General features: G+C 36.5%; 2 protein-coding genes across 6 annotated transcripts in view; one reads left to right on the top strand and one right to left on the bottom strand.

Annotated features, from left to right (window-relative positions):
• Positions 1–125: 125 nt before the first annotated feature.
• On the top strand, positions 126–5347 carry LOC126843657 (mitochondrial Rho GTPase). The gene is made up of 14 exons (XM_050581314.1): positions 126–339; positions 414–622; positions 702–913; positions 998–1048; positions 1145–1246; positions 1603–1644; positions 1712–1880; positions 1972–2092; positions 2163–2352; positions 2432–2564; positions 2639–2781; positions 2847–3053; positions 3136–3329; positions 3407–5347. The coding sequence occupies exons 2-14, from the start codon at positions 418–420 to the stop codon at positions 3555–3557; spliced, it is 1920 nt and encodes a 639-aa protein (XP_050437271.1). The 5' UTR covers positions 126–339; positions 414–417; the 3' UTR covers positions 3558–5347.
• Positions 4801–24615, bottom strand: part of LOC126843656 (mucin-17) — a 56541-nt gene continuing 36726 nt past the window's right edge. The window contains exons 3-13 of one of the 5 annotated variants that reach the window (XM_050581312.1): positions 20125–20234; positions 15639–15698; positions 14736–14939; positions 14535–14674; positions 14297–14444; positions 13775–14053; positions 9803–13705; positions 8494–9681; positions 7071–8379; positions 6265–6624; positions 4801–6112 (exon numbers count right to left, since the gene is read on the bottom strand). In XM_050581312.1, the coding sequence (XP_050437269.1) occupies positions 6013–6112; positions 6265–6624; positions 7071–8379; positions 8494–9681; positions 9803–13705; positions 13775–14053; positions 14297–14444; positions 14535–14674; positions 14736–14939; positions 15639–15698; positions 20125–20230 (7797 nt within the window). In that variant the 5' untranslated portion in view covers positions 20231–20234 and the 3' untranslated portion in view covers positions 4801–6012. Of the gene's footprint in view, positions 6113–6264; positions 6625–7070; positions 9682–9802; positions 13706–13774; positions 14054–14296; positions 14445–14534; positions 14675–14735; positions 14940–15638; positions 15699–20124; positions 20235–24615 lie in introns of all 5 variants that reach the window. The other 4 variants (XM_050581311.1, XM_050581313.1, XM_050581309.1 and 1 more) reach the window with 4 other exon arrangements.

The raw sequence follows: 24615 nt of genomic DNA, 5'->3' as shown, positions 1-24615 counted from the left end.
GTATATGGCCACACTGATTTTAAGTATTGGGATTTCTTCTCGAGTCTCGACATTAAACATTATCGTACCTAGTCCGTTATCAAAATGATTTCCATATTGTTTTATCTTATTACTGATAACAAGGCTGGAACTTGGGAGATGGTCGATTGAAAAAAAAAATTTAGCATAATAATACACCTAATATCTACCTACTACAAATTTATTATTGAAATTTTATTTAAAAACTTACATACCTACTGGCTTCTTCCATTATAGTTTAGTTGATTAAGTATTATTATTATTCCGTTTGAATGAATACATTTTATTATCGATTGTAAATAAGATGTTCTAATCATCCAAGTAAGTACTAAGTGTTACGAAAAATTCTTATGAATATTTTATCGACCTTTCAATACTGCAATATCGTTTTCTAGTAAAATGGCTTCTGAGATGGGACCAAAGCATTGTGGACGGTCAGTACGCATCTTATTGGTAGGCGATCAAGATGTTGGTAAGACTTCCATTATTTTGTCTCTTGTAAATGAAGAATTTTTAGACGAAGTACCAGAACGTGCGGAAACCATTACGATTCCGGCCGAAGTCACCCCAGAACTGGTGCCAACTGACATTATTGACTATAATGGTATTACATTAATAGATATACTGGAAGTGTTGTAGATTTTTCTTTTAATAATCGTTCAAATTATTGTTATCAATTTTAGAAAATGAACAAGACAATGAAGATTTAGCTGAGCAAGTTCGTCATGCAGATGTTATTTGCTTGGTTTTTTCAGTTATCGACGATGTCAGTCGAGAGAACATTAGAAGCAAATGGATGCCGTTATTGAGAGAATGTCAAGTAGACAGTGAAATGTTGCATCCTGTCATATTAGTTGGCAATAAAAGTGATCTCATCAATAATATCTCGATGCACGTAAGTTATACAGTGGTGAAATTACCATTTCATTGTCGTTAATCCTTGGACCGAGATTAATTAATTAAAAAAAAAACCTTTCAGGTTATCGAAGAAGTATTATATGAATATCCAGAAATAGAAACATACGTTCAGGTATTTTATTTATATTTTCTTTAGTAAGAAATTAATCTTTAAAATTGATTTTCTAATAAAAATGTTATAAAATTTTTTTTTTTTCGACAAATATAGTGTTCAGCTAAATTGTTGATGAATATTAGTGAAATGTTTTGTTACGCACAAACAGCAATTCTACATCCTACCGCACCGTTATATTGTGTCGAAGAAAAAATTGTAAGTTATTAGAATATTGTTCTAAAGAGTTCTACTTGTAAATGATATCAGTTATTTTTGTTATCATCAAACAATATATTGTATAAGATCCAGTATACTAATTTTAGTCTGTATCTTGGTATTATTAAATGTTTAAACGTTTTGTCTTAAAATTATTTGGGTATAGATACTAGTGGGTAATATGCTATAAAGTTAAAAGTAAAATAAAGTATTGGCTAATTGTACAAAAATAAAACTATATAAGCGATATCTTGTTATGCTAATTAATTTAAATATAGGTACAAACCTTAGATGTACTTTTAGGGTGAAAAATCATGTTTAAAAATTATACATTTAGGGATTATTTTTTGTTTTAGCTTACCGAGAAATGTCAGAAAGCTCTTTGTAGAATATTCAAGGTAATTGTAGAATTCAAATTTGTTTGTATATTTTTACTAATTACGTTTTATTGCTTACTTCTTACAGATATGTGATATAGACAATGATGGTCTGCTCAACGATGATGAATTAAATAATTTCCAACGACATTGTTTCGACTGTCATTTGCCCGTACAGCAGTTAAACGGTATCAAGACCATAATAAATATGAACTGTGAACATGGAATTTCGCCATCAAATTGTGTTACATTAGATGGTACAATTTTCTTACACGTTTAGCCAAATAAGATTATAATTGTTATGTTTGACATTTTAAATGAAATTTTGTGTTTTATTTTTTTGTAAAGGTTTCTTGTTCCTACATATGCTGTTTATCCTCAAAGGGAAAGCCCAGACTACTTGGACAGTGATTAGAAAGTTTGGCTATAACGATAATCTAGATTTTACCTATAGCTATTTACATCCAACGTAAGTGTATACCAGTTGTTGTATCCGTAACTTGAAAACTCGTCAATAATATATAATATATTTCGTTTAGGCTAAAAGTTGATAAATATTGTACCGTTGAATTATCGCACAAAGGTGAACAATATTTGTCACATTTGTTTGAGACGCACGACAAGGACAAGGACGATTGTTTGAGCCCAGTAGAGTTGAAATCATTGTTTTCTATTTGTATTGATGAACCACATTTGTTGGGCAAGTGTCTCTACAACACTAATCAGAAAGTAATTCAAAAAGGTTTACCAAACATTTACAGTTTGATTATTTCAACTAAAATTGTATATCTATTGTATAAACAATCAGGGATGGATTACATCACAAGGATGGTTGTCGTTCTGGTCTTATTGCACTCTAGTCGAGGCCGACACCACGATGGCATACTTGGCTATGCTAGGCTATAGTATGAAATTGGAGAACCAACTTTCCGGAGTACAAGGTGAGACGTGCATTACTTATTTACAAAAAGATTTGATTTCCATAAGACTAATTTTGAAACTATTGTTTTTCCAGTGACCAGAAGCAAGAAAATCGATTTGCAAAAGAAACAATCTCAAAGGTCTGTTTACATTTGCCACGTGATCGGAAGCAAAGGAAGTGGCAAAACAATGTTATGTAAACGGCACGTTAAAGGCTCTCTTGCAAACGACATGATAGTGAGCAAAACTAGTTTATTTTTGAGTTTTAAAAATTACAATTCTAAATTTTTTTGTTATTGCAGAGCAAAAATGAAGACGGTGATCTTCCAGATATAACTTCTGTGAATCGAGTTCAAGTATACGGTCATGATAAATATTTAGTGATGAAAGAAATCAAGCCTTCAAGCGAAAGCCATCTGACTAAGGAGGACGTTAAATGCGATGTTGCCTGTTTGGTGTTTAATTCGTCGCAAAGCTGTTCTTTCGAATATGTTGCCCACGTTTACCTGGTAAGTGCGCTTACGTTATACATATAGTATACCTTTGCAGCTGGTTAGTTAAAATAAATGTTTAATTTTTTTTTTTCTTTAGAAATACTATCAAAACAGAAACATCCCTGTACTCATAGTGTCCAACGATAAAGGTAGACCGATCGTGAAACAGGATTATATTTTGCAACCAGATCAATTTTGCAAACAGAACAAATTATCGACGCCTTCTGCATTTACAGAATCGAGTGAAGGCAAAAGACTGTACTCTAATTTGGCCACAATGGCTTCTCTACCGTAAGTGGCATGGAGAACGATACAAAGTCCCAGTGAAAATCTTATTAAATGTATATTTTCTCTTAATTTTTTTTTAGACACAAATACAATCCACATCAGTATAGGCTGTTGCCAAATTTACGCGATTCCGTTGTATGGAAAACTGGCATCGGCATAGCCATGATTGCGCTATTTGGTATTTTAGTCAGTAAATGTTTGGTGAAAACGAAAAGAGATCTTCTTAGTTAATAACAATCCATTGAATTGTAAATGTTTTGTTATAATAATTGTTTTAGACGTATTTTATTCCAAACTTAGCTTCTTCCCCCCCCCCCTCTTTATTTGTTTTTATTATTATTTTTAGATTTTTTTTTTTTATTTCCATTTACTAGTGGTTTTGTACTTGTATTCATTTGATTATTAAGAATAAAAAAAAAGCCTAGATTATAATATATCTTAATGTATAATGGATTGACAAGATAACCAAATTTTAAATAATCATAGTAAATAAGATATGTTCATTTTTGCGCGTGTATGATACATAGTATATTTTACCAAACTTGTTTTATCAACATGAGGGTTTTTAAATAGATTATCTTGGTGTATAGGCGCTCCATAGTATATTATTATGAATGGTTATTTTCAAAATAAATTAATTACGTGTGGTTATAAAGACAATAACGTAAAAAACATTCAGTTACGCTACACAATTTTACTCTTGCCTTTAAAAATATGAAATAATATTTTTGTGTTTAATATGTAAAATGATTAACAGTAATACTTATAAAAAAAAACGGTTGATATTTTAATCGGTCTGAATAAATAGTGTCAATATAGTAAAAGTAAATTACCATAATTTGTTTATCCAATAGTGATTACAATTTACAGAGTACTTTTTTGTTTTGTTATAATATAATATAGTTGATGAAATATTTAAAACTCGTGTAAATGTGAAAATATGGAAAATTAAAATATAACATTATATTGTAAGGCAAAATGTGCCAACATACAAAATTATACCAAATATTAAAATATATTTAGGTACTAAGTATATTATTAGAACAATATGGATTTTATTTAATTGTTTTTAAATATTTTTGACAAAAAATATGCATATTAGGCAGCTGTAAAGTATTTGAGTATAAGTATTAAAATCACTATTTAAGTAGTTTCGACTTGTATCAAATTCATTTTTATAAATGTATTTCAAATACATTTTAAAGTTCTATAAATGTACTATTTTAGTAAGTATATATAGACCTAACGTAACCAAATCAAATTTTGGTAAAAAACGTTTTAAATCTAAAATACTATGGACCGAGTACCTAAAACGGAGCCTGTGTAACAAACATTTTGGTGTTTTGAACTATTCAAACGTCGTTTTGGGACCATAATAATTTCTTGTGAACCAGATCAAAATTATTATATTTTATTTAAATTAAAAAAAAAATATAAACATATAATAGGCAATTATTAATGTTATAATTGTGTATCACAAAACGTCAGTAGAAAAATTATTCACAATAAAACACAATATTATATAGTTTGTAAAAAAGTACAATTTTTTTTTTGTGTTTTTATTTAAACAGTAGTAATAATTTTTATCGTCTAAACATGATTTCTAAAAAAAAAAAAATGTAATAACTATAAATTTATTTTTTAAGTAGCAAATCGTTTGACTTAATCATATATATATGTATAAATTGTCTTATTATAATAATAAAATTATATTGTAATAACGCTAAACTTATGAACAAATACTATATACATGTCTTCCGCGCAAAATTTATCTGGGTGTTCGAGAGGCAGAAGAATTTTTCAAGGCAACAAATTAAATAAAGAGAGCAAATTTATTGTGAAATATTGTATTTGTTTTTTTTTTCAAATGTTCACTTCTGCCTGTTAAACGACTCAGATAAAATTCGGTAAATATAATAAAATTGTCATGGAGCCCATGAGCATTGGATTGGGCTTGATTTAAACGAAACTGTTGGTAGGTAAAAAAAAAAAGCAATAAGATTTGTTAAAAAATATTTTCGTCTTAAATATAAACGTAAATGGCAGCAATATGTACAGAGTATATATAATATTATTATTATGAAAGCGGTAAAAATATTCTGTCGAAAATGAAAGTTGAGTTTTTTTTATAGCAATTTGGAGAAGAAAAAACACTACATGAAAATATTATGGTCAGCGCAACTGGTGTGCTGCTATTCCGACTACCTACGCATTTGATTTGTTTCTACTACTATCGACACTATTATAATTATTTGACGGTCAAAATTAAGTAGATCGCTCAAAAATAATAATAAAAGCGTACAAATAACGTTTCTTATTAAATCGTATCATTCGTACGATAATAAATAATTAACCTATTTTTTAAATAAACTAAAAGTAATAAATAATATAATATTCATTAGAACCAGTCTCCAATGTTTTCACGATGGCATACCATGTTTGTCTTTTCTTGCGGGGATGGTATAAAAGTAATAATCATATAATATTATTGTATTGAGCAACGTTATGTCCCCAAAAGTCGACATTGCGCGTTGTGGTTATCATTAATAATAATAATAATAATAATAATAATAAAAATGTAATTAAACAATAATTGACGGTCTAGGTTTGGTTCATTGTTGCTCGTTCATATTGTCGCTTAAGAAACTGTGGTTTTTGGCACTTGTTGTCGTCGAATCCGAATCGTTTATCTCCTCCTGTCGACCGCCTCGGCTAACATTTTCCTCAGTACAGGTTCGGGGCTGCAGGCTTTGGGGTTGCATTGCATTTTACCGTCGTCCCCGCATCTGTAAAAGAAATGGAATGTTATTACACTCAACTCTCAACGAAAGCGGACTCGTACATGCAGGGATAACTGATGGATAATAAACGGGTTCATCTGGAATCATGTTACCGATGGATGTTTCATTAGTTGAAACTATGATTGTGTCATACTCACATGCATTGCATACACGGTCCGGAAGCGATGCCAACGTCTTCGCCCACCTTGTACGCGTGCCCGTGTATAAGACATCCGGATCTCCGGGCGGCTCCTCGGTAGGCGTTGGCGAAGAAGTGTGGAGGTACCGTCGTGGTCGTCGTTGTCGTGGTGGTGGTCACGTTAACTTGCGTGGCCTGCGCTACTGGGCACTCATATCTGGGACAGCAGAAGCCCTGAATTGTGTCTTGGAAGCAACCGAAAATGGGTGGCGGACAGCTCTGTTGCAGACAAATGATGTCGCCTCGGAAACAGAAACAAAAATCGCACGGGTCGTCTCTGGGCACTTGTTGGGCTGACACGTAGATTTTGCCGCCGTATCTGTAATCACACGATCGGTCAATATTAGCGTGTTAGCCTTAAAATGTTGAACATGATTTTTACATCCAGAAAACAAAGTGACAACCCTATTTCAACCCTCAATCCTAGCAAGACTATCTTCTGCTTGTTAAAAGCTACTATAGAATAAATACGAGTGAGGCAACCGAGTTGAAAAGAACTGCGATGGACGTAGATGTGCCAACAACTATTTAAAATACAAGTAGGTATCAAGGAAATCTAGTTTTTATTTTGTTTTGCTAGAGCACTTTTTATTCACTTAAGTCACAAACCTTTTCATTGAGAAGATTTCCGTTTAACGCATTTAATGTTTACTATCATACTAACACATGTCACACCAAAAATCAAAACAACAGCTCTCACTTAGCACTTATTGCACAATTGAGAATTCAGTGTTTTACTATGTTTAGTGATATAGGACGTCTTACCTGCAAGTGCCTGGTCCGAATACAGCTTCGTTTTCGTCTTCGTACTCATCGGGGAACCCTTGGTCAGGTTGTGGTGATTCGGACGTGCTATCTGGATGGAAAGGTTTTTGCGTCCATGACGATTGTGGGATAGAAGAGAAAGAAGGCCTGTGGGTGTACACGGGGGTGCTGGGCGGTCTATACGATTCCGGGGCGTCTGTGCCGAAAGGTATTTGTACTTTGTTACCGGACTCTTGGGGAATTTTGATTTCCTCTTGGGTAGGCCGCTGAGACGAAGTCGGAGAGCTGAATCTGTTATCGACTCCTTCAGTCTTTTCGGCGGTAGTGTACTGGCTTGAGGGCGCATTGGTGGCTGTAGGTGACGATTCTTCAGGATCTTTGTCCGCCACAGATTCGGGTGGATTAGCATTTACTTCGGGTACAGGAACCGCAGAATTTTGATTTTCCTCTGGTTTGTTAACAGCCGCGTCGGTAGAAACTTCTAATTGAATTGGTGCTGGGGAATTTTGAGTAGTGGACTCGGGTGCCTTAACGGTAGCTAATTCAGGTGCATTAGTGACTGCATTCACCTCGACAATCGGTTGCGATTGATTAGGTTCTTCGAGACTTTCCGGTTTGCCGGCGGTAGTTTGGGGTATATCACCAGAGGAAGACGGACTGGAAGGACCTTCAGCAGGGATTTCGGGTTTGTTTTGTTCTTCTGATGAAGATGGAATGAAAGATGCTTGTTCAGTGGTAATTTGGGGTAAATCGTCTGAAGAAGACGGACTAGAAGGACCTTCAGCATGGATTTCGGGTTTGTTTTGTTCTTCCGATGACGATGGAATGAAAGAAGCTTGTTCAGTGGTAATTTGGGGTAAATCGTCCGAAGAAGACGGACTAGAAGGACCTTCAACAGCGATTTGGAGTTTATTTGTTTCATCTGGCGAAGGCGGACTGATAGATTCTTGTTCAGAGGTAACTTGAGATGTATCTTCCGAGGAAGATGGACTGGAAGAAGCTTCTTCAGCTGTGCTTTGAGGTTTGTTAGGTTCGTCTGAAGAAGACGGACTAAATGAAGCTTGTTCTGTGGTAATTTGGGGTGTATCGTCCAAGGAAGACGAACTAGAAGAAACTTCTTCAGCTGTGCTTTGAGGTTTGTTAGGTTCGTCTGAAGAAGACGGACTAAATGAAGCTTGTTCTGTGGTAATTTGGGGTGTATCGTCCAAGGAAGACGAACTAGAAGAAACTTCTTCAGCTGTGCTTTGAGGTTTGTTAGGTTCGTCTGAAGAAGACGGACTTAATGAAGCTTGTTCTGTGGTAATTTGAGGTATATCGTCCGAGGAAGACGAACTAGAAGAAACTTCTTCAGCTGTGCTTTGAGGTTTGTTAGGTTCGTCTGAAGAAGACGGACTTAATGAAGCTTGTTCTGTGGTAATTTGAGGTATATCGTCCGAGGAAGACGAACTAGAAGAAACTTCTTCAGCTGTGTTTTGAGGTTTGTTAGGTTCGTCTGAAGAAGACGGACTAAATGAAACTTGTTCAGTGGTTATTTGTGGTATATCATCTGGAGAAGACGGACTGGAAGAGGTTTGTTCAGAGGTAATTTGAGATGTATCGTCTGAGGAAGACGGACTGAAAGAAGATCCTTCAACAGTAACCGTAGTTTCATAATTAACTTGTACCGCTTCGGTTGGTTGATAATAGATTTCAGATGGTTTCGATGACGTTTCCAGTGAATTTAATACGCCCTTGACTAAGTTGACAGAAGAAAGGATGTCATCGATAGTCGAGGGTGGCCTAGTGTCGTTCGGAATGGTTTCGATCGGCAGTTGAGTTGGACTTGAGTCAGCTTGTCCATTGGCAGATTGTGTGTACTCGGATGGATTTTGGCTGATTATTGGTTGTTCTGTTGAATTTTCAGTTTGTTTAACGTCAGACTCTTCATTGGCAGGTGTTTTTATAATATCATCGTTAGCGTTATTGTCACTACTTTGTTCGGTAGCAGGCAAGCCGTCAGGTTTGTTCGTTGTATCGACTGGAGTGTCAACCAATTCTGGAGTTTGTTGTTCAGGTTGACTTTGATCATTTGCCGGTTCTACCTTAGTCGTACTCGACTCTAAATTTTGGGATTCGGTTGGTTGGGCGGGTACGTCTTGAGATTCACTCACCGGACTTATCGACGGATTTTGGTTTGCCGCATCATCAGCCTTATTTACGGAAGTGGTTGACACGTCGTTTTCGTACGACACTGATGTTACACCTCCGGATGCTGGTGAATTTTCTGTCGGGTTTTCGTTTTCTGAGGGCTCGGAATAAATGGCTGTCACTGGGGCTAGACTCTCTTTTTCGGGAGTGACGAAATTCTCCGACACTTTGTTAGTTTCGGGTTGGCTCGGTCCTTCAGAAATATTAGGATTATCCAAGTTAGCGCCCGTATCCGTTAGGGTCGGCGCTAATGTATTATATTCAGACGGTACTTCAGGACTAGCTGTATTCGGCTCTTGTTCGATCCCGCTTGCATTTATATCGTTACCTTCGGTTGGTTTACTCCCCGGTAATTCTGTCGATACTTCATCTGGGCGTACTTGGTTATGGCTTTCGAAAATCAATCCTTGGTCTATTCCTCCGTCTATATATATAAAAAAAAAAACAACAATATTATTATACGAACAAACAACGAAACTATTTTTAGAAGGTATTACCAAAAATTGTTAGTTTATATTTTAATATGTTTTTTGTAGATTGCTTACCACACATATAAGTCGGGCAACACCACGATTCGTTTCCTGGATGCAAAGGTATACAATTTCTATGATTAGGCGGTGGTGGTGGGCAGTTAATCGACGTACACGAAACGATGCTGTTTAAGCATTCACATTTTTCATGGCACGGATTTGATTTCGGCACTTCAGCTTTATGAGCGTAAGTAACGAATTCAACTAAACAACTACCTTCTCCCGGTACGCCTTGGCTGTTATCATCCACCACTGTAGTGGCTTCTACGATTTTATCGTCGGGAGATCCGTTAATTTCAGTCGTCGGAGTAGCTTCATATTCATTGTTCTCGGATGTGGGAATAATGCTCGGTGACTCGACGGGACTATTAGTAACAACGTCGATATTGAGTTCAGGTGCTTGAGTTGCCAACGGCAAAGAGTTCGATTCTACCTCGTTTTGATTTTTTTCCGTCGAAGGAGCATTTGTGTCCGTCATCGACGAAACTACTTCAGAAGTGACATCGTTAGAAGATCCTGAATCTTGGCTCATAGCTGGTGGTTGTGTGTTGTACGATTCAGATTCAGGTACTTGTGTTGCTGACGGCGAAGAGTGCGATTCTACTTCGTTTTGAATTTTGTCCGTTGAAGGGGCACTTGTATCCGGTATCGAAGAGATAACTTCTGAAGTTACATCGTTTGAAGGCCCAGAATCTTGACTTACAACTGGCGTTTGTGTATTGTACGAGTCGGGTTCGGATGTCGATGACTGAATATTCTGATTTTCTTGACTTGAAGGAGCATTGGTGCCAGTTTCTACGTTTTCATCAGCATCGGTATTGACAGGAGAATCGTTGGCATTTACAATAGGTGTATTTGTCGATGCGTCTTCCAAGATATTTTCAGTAGCAACTTCGACAGCATTTTCATTTTCAGGTTTGTTATCAGGTGTGGCGATCGGTGTAATCTTGTTCAGATTCTCATCGTTGCTTGACGAACTCAAAGCTGGGCTGACTGTAGATTCTACTTCTTCAGTGTATTTATTTGTGGACGCTGAATTGTCTGAATCAACATTGTTGCTAGAGCTTATAAGATTAACTTGTTCTGTTTGCGGGTTATGAGTGCTATCGTTTTCGACTTGTATATTTTCGTTTGTGTTAGGTACTGGTTTCTCGTCTTCAGCTGTTTGTTCCGGTGAAGTAGTCGAGACATCTGCTTCGTTAATCGGAGCCGACTCTGTCACTACTTTCAAATCGTTTTCATCAGACGACGACGGATCATCAAAAGTAGTAGTTGCCTCTACGATTGCGTTGGTGGCTTCGTCTTGCGGTTGTTGTGGTTGAAGCGCGACGTTATCGTTTATTTCGGGAGCTGCAGTAGATATAATCTGTTCAATTTCTCCGGTTTCAGAGACAGGCGCGTAGGTTGGTTTAGCGTTCTCAACGTTGTCAGAATGCTGGGGTTCAGTAGTTTCTTGATTGTTCACGGATGTCAGGTCAATCGGGCTTTCGGAGGGTTCACTAGACTTCTCTGGTTCATCTTGTGTTTTAGTCGGTTCGTCGGGGCTAAGGTTAACTGACTGACTCGGAATATTATTATCCTCAATTTGTTGTTGAGGTAATTGTGTAGTACCTTCGCTTATGTCGTCACTACTTGGTGGTGCATTAGTAGGCGTTTCGGAACTATCGTGATTTTCGAGGGAATTAGGCTGTTCTGTTGCACTGTCTTCAGTCTGTTGCGTTATGCTGGGCTCAGATGAGTTGTCTAAGAGAACAGTTTGTGTTCCAGTTTCCGAGTCCGGTTTGACTTCAATATTTGCTTCTGTAGACGGTGATACGGCTTCCAAGTTAACTTTATTGACAGGACTTTCACTGAAACGATTGTTAACTGGTTGATCATTTTCTGGTTTTTGTTCTCCGGAATCAACTGGACTTTCAGTAGCACTAATGGACGCATCGTTAACGATTTCATTTTCATTAGGTTTCGTTTCAGTTGAGCTATCTATTTTGTTGCTGATGATATTTTCACTTGTATTTTCATTAGGCGATTTATTATCATTTTCCGGTACAACGTTAACGGGATTTGCAGCTGGCACATTTTCTGTATCGATTATACCCGGAGAAGACGCTTCATCACTAGACGGCGTTTGTGGTGTTTGACTGATTTCGGTTTTATTTTCTTCTGTTAACGTGTCTTTTACATGATTGTTGTTTTCATTGGCAATGGCAGGTGTTTGCAACGGCACGTCATCTTTAATTTGGTCATGCGCATACAGCGGTGGGGCAGTTGGAGAAACCATAATTATGTGATCTTGCTCAGCAGGCTGTTCTGTCGACACTTGAGCTTCAACTGCCTCTTGGGAAACCGAGGGTTGAGTTGGTGCGTTTACGACCTCATCATTATTTGTATCCAATGGATTTGTTGTAGCCAAAACGTTTTCATTTTGAACGACCTCTTGATTGTCTGGTTTCTTTTCTAAATCTGAGTTAATTTGTGGGTCGCTTTCGCTTGCTGGCTTATCTTCATTGATTTGTTCTATTGGTTTGTTTTCTGAAATTGGACTTTCGGTATGTATTTCGTTTACTTCTTGGGGCTTTTCTTCGTCGTTTTCGCTTGGAGATTCATGTACTGTGGGCAACTCAGTTGGAGTAGAACCTTCTTCTTGTGGTTTTTGCGAGTCGTTTTGATTATCTTGGCTCGGTAATTCTCCTACTACGCTTGATGGACTTTCGGTCGTCAGAGCGTTTTCTTCTTGGGATCCTTGAGTGCTATCTTGATTACTCTGGTTTACTGGTTCTTGTTGTACACTAGTGGGAGCATCAGTCTGAGAAACGTTTTCTTCTTGGGATCCTTGAGTGCTATCTTGATTACTCTGGTTTACTGGTTCTTGTTGTACACTGGTGGAAGCATCAGTCTGAGAAACATTTTCTTCTTGAGGTCTGGCAGTACTATCTTGATTGATTTGACTAACCGGTTCTTGTTGTATGCTAATTGGAACTTCAGTCTGAGAAACGGTTTTATCTGTTTCATCTTGATTGATTTGGCTAGAAGGTTTAGCCACAATCGATGGAGTTTCTGTTTGAACAACATTTACTTCAGGTGTTTGACTAATATCCTGGTTGTTTTGACCAATGTTGTTATCATTTTGAGAGATTTGTGCGTTATCTTGTTCACTTGGTTTTAGAGTTGATTGGTCGACTTCAGAAGGAACATCTGTTTGAGCATTAATTACTTCAACGGGACGCTCAGTACTGTCTTGATTGCTTTGTAAGGGCGTATCTTGTTTAATATTGGACTCTGTGTTGATTTCAGAGTTTTCATTTTCATTTTTGTCATCGCTTATCGAAGTGTTGCTGTCTTGATTTGTTGTAATGGGACTTTCAGTTTGAGAGATCTCTGGCGTTTCATTGCTTATTGGGTTAGTTGTTTTATTTTCATCTTGGTTTATTTGTTCAGAAGGATTTTTGATACTCGTGTTCTCTTCTGTTACTTTGACATCGGTTTTGTCATCGGAAGTTTGTTGTGGAGTAGAACTAACAAGGTTTTCTTCCGTCGGGGAATTCGTTGTACCTGTTTCTTGAGCATTAGTATTTTCATCTGACGCAACAACTTCAGGATTGTCTTGACTTACAGTCTCGGATGAAGGTTGCTCATTATTTTGTGTCGTAGCGCTGACCTCTGATATTCCAGCTTGTTCATCTGCGTTACTTTGATTTTCGTTGACAGAGCTATTCGACGCTTCATTTTTATTAGTCGATTGCTCGGCTTCAGCTGGCTGAACTTCGTCGTTTAGAGCATCTTGACTTGTAGGTTGATTTTCTCCCAATTTTTCATACGCTTCTTCTAGAGAAGGATGTTTTTCGGCCTCGTGTTCATCAGAGTCACTCAGAGATATTGGCTGTAGGGTTGTAACATCGTCTGAATTAATCGTGTCATTCGCTGAGAAAACATACACAAACCGAATTAGTATATAAGTTGCTGATTATGTTTTTAAAAATTTAAACTTACCACAGCGGTATGATGTGGGACAGCATTGGCCGGCTGGAGGAGGTTCCGGAGTGCAATCCTTACCTCTGAGAGGCTCTCCGCAATCCTGAACTGCACAAACGATATCACCTCTCATACAATAGCAGTGATGGCATGGTTTCTCGGAAAGCATGGGTATGGATTCACCGTCGTTGTAAACTTCATTACCCACGCGGCAATCGAACGGCGCAGAAGTAGTAGAGAACACTAAACCACCAGTTATCTGTGGCGTTGACGTAGTGGACTTATCATTTTCATAATCTAAAAACATGAATCAAAATATTAGTTGTTAGACATGTGTTGAAGAGTAACATTGACAATGCGTTTCTAGAAATAATCTGAAATAAATGAAATAAATAAAATTGGAAATGTTTACTGACAAAATAAGCATTAATTTCATCAAACTCAATGTCTATATCAAGATAATTATGGTCAGCTTTCAATTTGTATGAAAAGTTGAACAATTATATGTTTTAACATGAATTGTTTGCAATTATGACTTACCGCAATCATACCGGACTGGGCAACAGACACCATCAAGGTACACCGGCCTGCATCCTTCTACGTGGAGCGTGCACTCTTGCATGACACAAGCTGTTCTGTTTCTTATACAATAACAGAGTTCACAAGGTTTCTGCAGGCTAATAGGCAGCTGTATAAGCAATAAGAGAATGAGTTTAATCAAAGCACGCGAACGGTGTACATTTTGCAGACAATAAGTTTTTTTTTTCTTAAAATTTACCTGTGCTCCGTCTGGGAAAAATTCATTGTCGTTCATCATGCACCCGTAGTTATCTTGCCATCCTACAGTCGTCGTTGTCGTAGGCTGTGGTGTCGTAGAGCTGGTCAACAATTCCACAGGCACTGTAACATACGAACCAACTAAATGGCTTATTGATGTACACGAACAGTCACCGTTTTTTTTTTTAATACTACAACATACCTTCCGGGCAAGAGATGGTCGGACAACATTGATCCGGAGATTTTTGCACCGTACAGTCTTGTCCAATCGCTTTCGTGAACGGGCACACCCTCAGGAAGCACATCAACATTCGGTTGTGACAAGTGCAGTTCAGACAAGGTTCGTTGGTCACAATACGGTCGCCCTCTTCATAATGCTGATAATTATAGTAACAGCCATTTGAGTCTAAACGTAAACGATAACGTTATGGTTAATTCTAATTTTCAACAGTAGCAAGGTGTTTTTTTGTACAAATAAAATATGAGCGTGAGCGTTATTCCATTACGTGGTGTTATTATGAAATGGATTTAAAAAATAAAACTGATAATAATTATTAACCAATTAATAGGTAATTTTTTTTTATAGTGAAATGATTTAGCAGTAGCAGAGATACGGCTTTGAAACTACCAGTTTGTCAAAATCGCATAAGCTAAACAGGAACATATGGTTGTAACTTACTAAGTTTACCTTAAATCACAAACAAATTATAACACGTTTGTAGAACATTAGTAAACGGTTATTTGACATGTAAAACATTATACTAAAATTATTCGAATGCAAGTAAAAAATAAAATTTAATAATACTAGTTTTGGCAAACATTCAATAATATAGATACAACCAACTACAGTTGTTGACACGGGTGTAGGTATTTTGCATAACCGATTAGCCCGTTTCTCAACATGTCTTATTAGTACCTAATATATTGTTTTTTTTACATTATTATTATTATTATTGTTTTGGTTTTTTGCTAAGAATTGTAAAATTCTCATATTGTTATTTTATTTACATTGATTATTTGCTGTTTAACATTTAAACAGTTGTTTTTGTGTCTAAGCTTAACTGTACCAAATGAAAATTGTGAAATGTTTTTTTTTTTTACTCACTCGCATAATAATCTGCTATGTCTGTTCTTTTCGGTTCGATTTCGTCGATAGTGGTCGGCGCTGAAACAAAAAACAAATAATAAATAACCGCACTATTAATAATGGCTTATTAGCTGTTGTAAATTAATAAAAAATAATCTATACCGATCGGAATTGTGAACAAATAATACCATTAAAGGCGGACCTTAACAAAGTAATCGTTTGGCGATGTACGCTTATGATTATAATAATACTATAATATTATGTACATCGTGTAAGCAAACTACACAGCAACGCTATAATCGTTTCGCTGTTATACCGTTAGAACCGTATTCACTATTCATGTTTTCACACGCTTCATATAACAATACTAATAATAGTATAAAAGTGTAATTTTTATCAAATGATTTTTCCAAGAAAAACCAAAAAATCCACACTGCTAATCTCTTCACTGAAGTTAGAAGTATGTTTATAATATTTTGGTATTCGAGATAGCACATCTCAGACGAACCAAAACAATTTTATGGCGACAAGCATTTATTAGATAAAATTATTGAAATTTGAGAATGTTTGTCAACTTTATTGTTTTTAATCCATTTAGGTTTAAATGGGGAAAATAAAAAATATTGTAGTTGAATAAATTATTCAAAATAAGTAAAAAAAAAAAAAAATTAATTAGATATAAATTACATATTCAAACACCTTGTCCTTGTATATACTACGTTTTTAAACGGTAATAATTAATAGAAGTAGAAAATAATTCATGTTATCGTCGTTATAATATTACCATACTGAATACTAATTAGAAATTTCATTAGTATACACATTATACAAGTTATAAAATTATTTCACAAGTTATTATACGCAATAATAACATAATACGTGTTACGTATTCGCCTTTTCCGGAGAGCCACCGGCTTTCGAGGGCCAAGTATAGTAGTGGACTTGTGCATAACCGTTAAATGTACTGTTTTTCCATAAACAATCGACCGGGTCAGCTGAGCTGTGTTCCCTGCATCGTTCCCGAGCAACGACAACGGTAATAAGACGGTACGTGCTGGCAAAGATACTCGTCTGGAGACGACGGCCAGGACGACTATGGCTATAACAGCAACAAAAACCAACAGAACCGGTCGGCCAGCGTGAAAACCCGTAGAAAACCTTAGCGGTACATTGTTTATTTGCTAGTTTTTGCCAGTGCCAGAGGTTGAATTCCCATACTAAGACGATTGAAAAATGAAAAACTCCAGGAAAAACGTGAATGGAAACTTGTGTTCATTGCTAAAGCCTCATCCTTTTAAAGAAACCTAAGAGCGTTTAGTTTAAGAGTCTGTCTCTCCCATTTCACTTATAAAAGAATTTGTGTGTCAAGACCAAGAGCACAGGCGGTAAACATTTAAAATAGGTAACCTTGGTCGTAAAACTTAAAAAAAGTCCATTAATTTAATAACCAAAAATACATTAACGCGATAAAACTTGTATAATATATACACACTATTATTTTGTTAAACCGTTAGAAACACATAAGCATTGTATATATGTATATTTTTGTTTTCACTTAATGATTTTACATTGATAAACCTAGAGCAATGCTAATCCACAGTCATTAATAACGCTGGTAGGAACTTAATAATATATTTTTATCCTACTTTTTGTCATACGACCCAAATGTTTTTACAGGACTTAGCTGAAAAATCAGCTCTAGTATAACGGGTTGAGACTTCCGGTTAGGTTTTCCCATAGCATTAGCCGTATTATTTCATTAAGAATACCTACCAAGTTTTCCTATGAATAATAATTCTGTTTTTCAACGTGCTACGCACTTAAGTACACCACAATATAATTATTGACGGGTACGCGAATTTACAGTTATGTCGAATCCCGTTCAGATAACTATACCGGTTTTCTATCTCTGTTTTTGTACAGCATAATCGGCCTAGCCTATACAATCGCATATTGCACACAATTATCTAACCTTGTTTGTAACCTTAAACGCATAGTTTTGTTTATCTTTCATTTGTGAAAAGTAGTCATTATGATCATTGACAAAGTACTGTATAATATTATTATGAGGTGTAATATTTACAATTGAACGACGTCCTACGATGACACAATAATATTATAGTAGAACATTAAATTTTTTAATACTCGATTAAGGTTTAATTTAAAAAATTATTATTATAACGATGCGAAAGCGGTATTTTTTTTTATGTATAGAACATTTTTTTTACAAAAATTTATTATTAGGTATAATTTGCCCTAAAAAAAATATCATCTTTGGTCAGGTTGGGTTTACAGTGTCCTAAGCCAAATAGGTAACCAACATTTGAAAGACATTAAACTTTGGTTGAATTAGTAGAATTAACTACTTAGCAACAGTTATTTGAAAAAGAAAAAAATAAGTTTTTTTTTGTTGAGATACATTAGATGGTAAGTTGTTACACATTATGTTTATTGTTTTGTGACAAAATGTATAAAGAAAATGTTACAAGAATGCGATTGCGTTGTTCAACGTGTAAAAAAGTATGTATACCTTAATCGAAATGACTAGATAAACAGCTGTAAACAGGATAATAATACAATGCAGACTCAACTGCACAGCTATTACGAAACAAACTGTTTTTGAATTTCTCGATCAAGTCGTCGGGAAGCACAAACAGTAAGATTCGACGGCAATATATTATTATAACGTGAACCGTTTTAGAAAAATAATCAAGCCTCGTTTTTGTGAAAGAAAAAACCCCCCAAATTATTAAAAATATTGTTATTTCTTATGCAAAAGCGCTTTTGACAAACCCGTATGTGTGCAAAAGTCGAGTTGAGCGTTTCGAAACCGAAACCGTTTGTGTAGAAGAGCAAAGGGGAAGTGGGAGAAGGGGGGAAGGAACTTATGTCTTGTAGGAAACGTTTTGCACTGCGGCAGCGTCTCGTGAACAAGTCAAGACGTCGTGCGGTGTGTGTGTGTGAAACGCGTTTTTTTTACGGCCAAGTTCATGGATGTCCAATTATTATTATTATTATTATTATTACTATGTGTGTCCGACTGTAGTGTTTGTGCTGCTGCTAATGGAGACCGCGTCTATTGATGCATTAAAAAAACACCTCTGCGAAAGTGTTTTACAACGTTCAATAGTATCGGAATAATATTATAATAATATTAATGTATATAGTGTACACACACACGGCAAACAATCGGTACCGCCGCCGGCCTGTGGTTTTCTTGTCGATTTGTCGGGTATTTTTTTTTATTTTTTATTGTTATTATTTTTTTTCCAACATAATATTTATGTCACGGTTGAACGGCGGCGGGCACCACACGACGAGGAAGTGTCGGGAAAATCGTTTTATCGACCCAAAGATTTATGAATGAGACACGACAAGCCACTGCAACAATGGCCGTCGGTGATCTTACCAGGGAGGTACCCAAGAACGTTTGATCGCATTAACAAAATATACACACATTGACAATGACCGTGTAAAATGCGAAAAACTCGTATCAATGACCTTTCCGGACGCGGTTACGTGCCATATATAGCGATCGAATATTATATTAATGTTTGTATAATAATTCTTTAAATAATTGTAGAAGTAAGTATGTGCTGTCTAACGCTCAATTATTTAATAACACGAAATGAGTAATTAAATATTTTTCAGAAAAATTATTTATTAAGTTTTTTTTGTCTTTTCTGAAAAAAAATTTTAAATCTGGACATGTGCCCTTTCTGTATTTAGCGGTTCATATACTATAATATTACCTTTGCTTACAATATATTATTAAAATGAAATATGCGTTTTGAGATTTTTAACATTTCCTACATTCGGTCAATGGGAATTTACTTGTTTATAATAATATTAGCTATAACTCCGTCGTCTTGGTCTCGAGTGTATAGTGCCTTTGTAGGCTTCTTTTAAGTCCTCTCTCCTGACTTGTCTCGCACTTTGAGTACAAACATTCATCCTTGTTAATGAGACAAACGAAGAAAAAATACCAATTGAAATACATAGTGAAACTCTCAAAACCGTCGATGCAGAAAATAGGTTTATGATTGTGGTACTTGGCGTTTGCGGTCCATGACGAACGCGTGCCCATAGATCTCTGCACAGGGTGATTCATTAAGGATAAGACACTAAATATTTAGGTAGCCATTTTAATTTTAAATGTTGACAGAGGTCCAGAAAAAAGTAAATTGGATAAAAAATTGATTGTTACCCCCAATATTATAAAGAACATAATCTAAGGTGTCTCCAAAAAGTAAAACTACAAAATTACAATTATTTTCAAAAGAAAACTAGTGTCTTATCCTTAACGTTTCAACGTTTAACGCAAGAAAGGACTTTTACAAAGCGGCGTTAGGCCGTAGACCGTCGTGTGGTTTTTGTGTATTATGCAAAGTCCTAATTTTTTTTTTCTTCAAAATATGTCTTGACGTTATGACGTCCCTTCTCGCGTGCGACCATTCAGTTATAAATCTATTGGTTTTTCGAACCCAAGAAATAGTGTACTTACCAGACTTGACGAGTGTCGCGCAAACGATCAACAGCAGAGCCACGGTCAGCCGGCTACGGTCGTAGGAGCCCGTGGGAGCATTACTCCCTAGAGCCATGTCTAGCATCGCCCTGAAAAATAAAAACAAAATATACGGTTAACACTACAATATTATGCCAACAACACAACGAAAGATGATGCCGTTTTAAGATCATTAATTTGCCATCAGACAAACACGACGTCCGCTCTTATATATTAATGGGTAATAATATACATAATAATAATTATATAACCGCATACGGCTGTGTAATGAGTGTGTGCGACCCAAGATCGAGTTGTCCAGAATTGGAATTTTTCTTTCATCATAATAATAATAATAATAATATGTAATTTGTTATAATATTTTGCGCAGCTGCTAGAGCCTGCACTTTACCACGGGGTACCGTTAGTATAACCGTATTAATAATAATAATATCCAGTGTAATGTTATTATGTGTATGTGTGTGAACGTTGGGCGATATCATTGTACACACACCACACACACCGGACAAACCAGTCCAGTACAGAGTTTAATGGCCGCCGTCGGGGTAATACGTTCATTGGGTTAAGCGTGCAAACGATAGTGGCAGATTTCACACGATTTATGACGGCTAGGTACGAGAAAGATGAGACGGACAAACATTGTAAGATATAACGGACGGATAACGTGTCGAGTTGACACCGGTAGTGCCTACGCTTGTGACAACAGAGAACAAGAAAAACAATTTACTAACAATTAAAACCTAACAAACATAAGAGATAACATTCGTAGCAAATCTAATTTAAGTAGTCGTACCGACTTAACTAGTTTTCCTAGTTTCTTGTGACCCGAATGAAATGAATTACACATCATGTGTTTTGTCGATGCCGAGCAGAGATGCTATTTTACATTTTAATGTGTTACCGTACTAAAAAACGCTCAAATTACCACAAGCAATCGTTGTTTGAGTTATCAATATTATTGTAATCATCAACAGATATTGTCAAGTGGAAAGTTGGAATTTACCGAACGACCGAATTTTTTAGTCAAATGAAATGGAATTTCGGTTGGGAAAAAAATGTATATTGTTTTTTTCAACGCCCATTAAAAAACCGACGGCTTGGGGCGCACTCATTATAATGGTTCGATTCATCTAATGGAGTGTATTATTATAATATTTTTTAACGGTTTGGCGCGCTCACTGGTCATTGCTGTTACACGGCCAAGACATGATATAATATAACACACACATGTACAATATATTAAATTTAATACAATATTAATGCGTGAACCGTGAACCACGCGCCCGGTGTCTTTCCGCAGGCGAACCTATTAAAAATAACGCGTATGCTCGCATAATCTTTTAATTTTTTTACAAGAGTTAAAAAAACGGTGCATCCGACGACGTATTTCCTATGCGTATGTTATTATAAAAATTATGTGTAGCACACGATCGGTACGGGTTTTTTTTTTATCTCGAATTTAATGACTTTCAGGTAACGCCCGGGGGTCTTTCAACTCTATAATAATATTATATTTTGTTGCAGGTTTTGTTTAGGTACAAAAAATTACCCGTTGAATCTTCAAGCAAATCCGGTTCACCGGAAGCCATACACACACTATTGGACAGCATAATAATATTATAATCTCTGAAGAAAAACGCGTCCGTTCGACGATTCGAAACGATCACCAACCAAACCGTTGGACTTATCGACCCCTTAAATTTGGATTGCCCGATGGCGAAAGGACATTTAATTTGTATTCGAGGTATCTGTGCAGTAGCCATGTAGTCTTCAATACTACAGTTCGGTCTAACTTCAATTTGGATAGAAACGACAGCGGACGGACATGAATGCAAGCAGAAGTATATAATATATTGGAAAATCCTAGTCAAACTTTAAAATTCATCATGTCGACTACTTAGTAACAATAATTGTGCGATTTCAATACCGTAAAGATTATATACGAGTAGTTTGGCCACGTTACTAGGTTATTATGTAGGAAACGGATTTTCTCGGGCCATGTGCATAATATTAGTATAGTGCGGTTTCCTACGGTGTGCTCGTATTATCCCAACAATATTTTTTAAGGTCATTATACTTGTGCCGCTTTTATTTCCGGCGAATCGTTCCAAAAGGAAACGCACGCGATTTCCCGTTAATACGCACAAAATATGCGGACTCTATCATTAGAGGACGACGATGGTAATTATACCTAAGTACACACTCACATATACGTATATATATATTATCATATATAACGATGATAATATAATATTACCGAGATTTCGGTCGTGCCGAAGAAACGCCATGGGCGGTGCGCACGCGGGTCCTGTCAGAACACCGAATCCCGTGGGAATCATGTAGCGCTTGAGTTGACGGGTTGTTTTTTTTTGTTTTAATATAAAAAAAAATGTTATCATATCTGTTTGTTATTTATAGAAAACGCATTTTCCAAATCCCCGAACGAGTATGATAATAATAAGACTCTACGGACGGCCGTAAATCGTCGATTCGCCCGTGGGCATCGCATAATAATAATAATATCTAATAATATTGTCAAACGGCCATGGGGAAAACCGGATTGCGCGCGCATAATATTATTTTTGGACACGTCAAAAAAGGCGGCATCTGGTCATCGTCCGGTTGAATATTATAATTAAACGGGTATTTATAACCGTTTGTTTTGGACGGCCCACTCGTGTGTTTTTTACCTGTTTTTTTTTTTTATTTACCGCCGGTGAATTATGGCGAACACAATTGATTTTCCTTTCGTTTTTACTTTTGGCTTCGCTGCACTATAGCTGTACTGCTCGACTGGTCGCGTAGGACGACCGCCGGCAAGGTCGTTAATTCTTCCTGCGGATCGGACCATAAGGCACGGTAACATATTTTATAATACACACACAAAATATATTATATTATATTATATTATATCACATGTATTCCAAAATGATCGGAATGCCATCACGTGCGAGGACACTGCGGAGACCCGTCGGATGAGTTTTCCACCCAATGATATTATTATCATACTAAATAGCAATAATAATGTATACAACACCACGCTATGATTATAATAATAAGCTGCGGGACCCGCCGCGAAGCCGATGTTATCAAGTATTACCGCAGTGCAGTTCTCCGCGCATAGTTTGCTATACTATTTTATTAGCGGACATTCTCCAGAGCCCAGCGGTTTAGTTAAAAAGCACCGGAGACAATGTCATAAATAACGTCTCGTGGGCGATGTCATATTGTGTACCTACCAACTAAGACTTACACGAACCAAGAGTATTTGCGGTCTATGCAGTAGTCAAGTGCTTTGGTCACGAAACGCACGACGACGGTTTGATCGTTCAAACGATAGGGTTTCCAGAAGTCCAGAGGAACGCATTTGTCCAGGATTTTGTTGAATATATTGTATTCGGATTGAAAAATGTCCCGACCCGTGAGGCAGCCATTTCGTGTACCGAATCTATTTTTCCCGGCGATACACAACACACAAATGAATCTCGTCAAGTTTGCTCTTTGTAAATTTCGGGTGCTACTACACAAGCATATTATTTCAATATCGAAGGTTTAGACTAGACGATCCCGAGTGGCGAAGACGAGCGCATTTAAATAAAACGTGACTATGCCCGTACTCGACGACCTTGTGCCTTATGCGTGTATGGAATCCGCACAAAGAGTCTACGTTTTGCTCAAGAAATGCCATATTATTGTCTCTTGTGTATAGAACTGATCTGTATTGAGCGCGGGCACAAGGTAACCGCCTCGTACAAACTTATAAGAAAATATTTTAATATGTTGTTTGTATCGTTACAATAACACTGTGTGCTGCACAGAATATAATGCAAACAACGACCCACGATGACTTCCACATTATAGTGGTGTGTGTGTGCCGAAGATGTACAGGGTTGTATGAGGTTCATATAGTGATGTCGCTAAAAAAAAAATAATAATAATAATGATTTATCTCGATTGCGGTTCCGGAAACACCGTGTAGGTATAGGTTTTTTTTTTGGTTTTTTTTTAATGACGTTTATTATAAGAACGACACCGAGTAAACACGAAAAAAAAAAAAGATACAACAAAACATAACCGCATTCCTTCGATGGTAACTATTATTTTTTAATATTTTTTAGGCATTGCCAAATTTCGGACTCATCGTCTTTGTTCAAACAATAATATCGCGTCGAGCGGACATCTTTTAATGGCGTGCAAAAAAAAAAAACACTTAAAAAATGAGTTAAGCAATGCGGAACGACCGTGCCGCCGGTGCCAGTGGTGTCCCGTGCCCATGGGAAAAAAATTAATACGGTCGCTGCGCTTGCAGGCTCGTGTACACGCTTAGCACAGGCCACAGACCACTATCATCATGTACTTAAACTGTGTGTGTGTGTGTGTTTATATTTGTTTGCGTGTACACACCGGAGAACATAGGATTGGGTCAGTGCACTTTCCGCGACAACCAATGATATTATATTATATCCTCAT

Source organism: Adelges cooleyi, unplaced genomic scaffold (assembly GCF_023614345.1).
Source record: "Adelges cooleyi isolate 19-005CV unplaced genomic scaffold, UGA_ACOO_1.1 ACOO_flye_CR_arks_rails_tigmint_CR_PRNA_574, whole genome shotgun sequence".
NCBI classification, from domain to species: domain Eukaryota; kingdom Metazoa; phylum Arthropoda; class Insecta; order Hemiptera; family Adelgidae; genus Adelges; species Adelges cooleyi.
This window is presented reverse-complemented; position numbering and strand designations above follow the sequence as displayed.

Excerpts from the sequence above, each read along its gene's own strand:
- LOC126843657 (XM_050581314.1), top strand. The coding sequence starts at position 418 with ATGGCTTCTGAGATGGGACCAAAGCATTGTGGACGGTCAGTACGCATC. Across the intron at positions 2,093-2,162 it reads TATAGCTATTTACATCCAAC|GCTAAAAGTTGATAAATATT; the intron begins GTAAGTGTATAC and ends TATTTCGTTTAG. Across the intron at positions 3,054-3,135 it reads ATGTTGCCCACGTTTACCTG|AAATACTATCAAAACAGAAA; the intron begins GTAAGTGCGCTT and ends TTTTTTCTTTAG.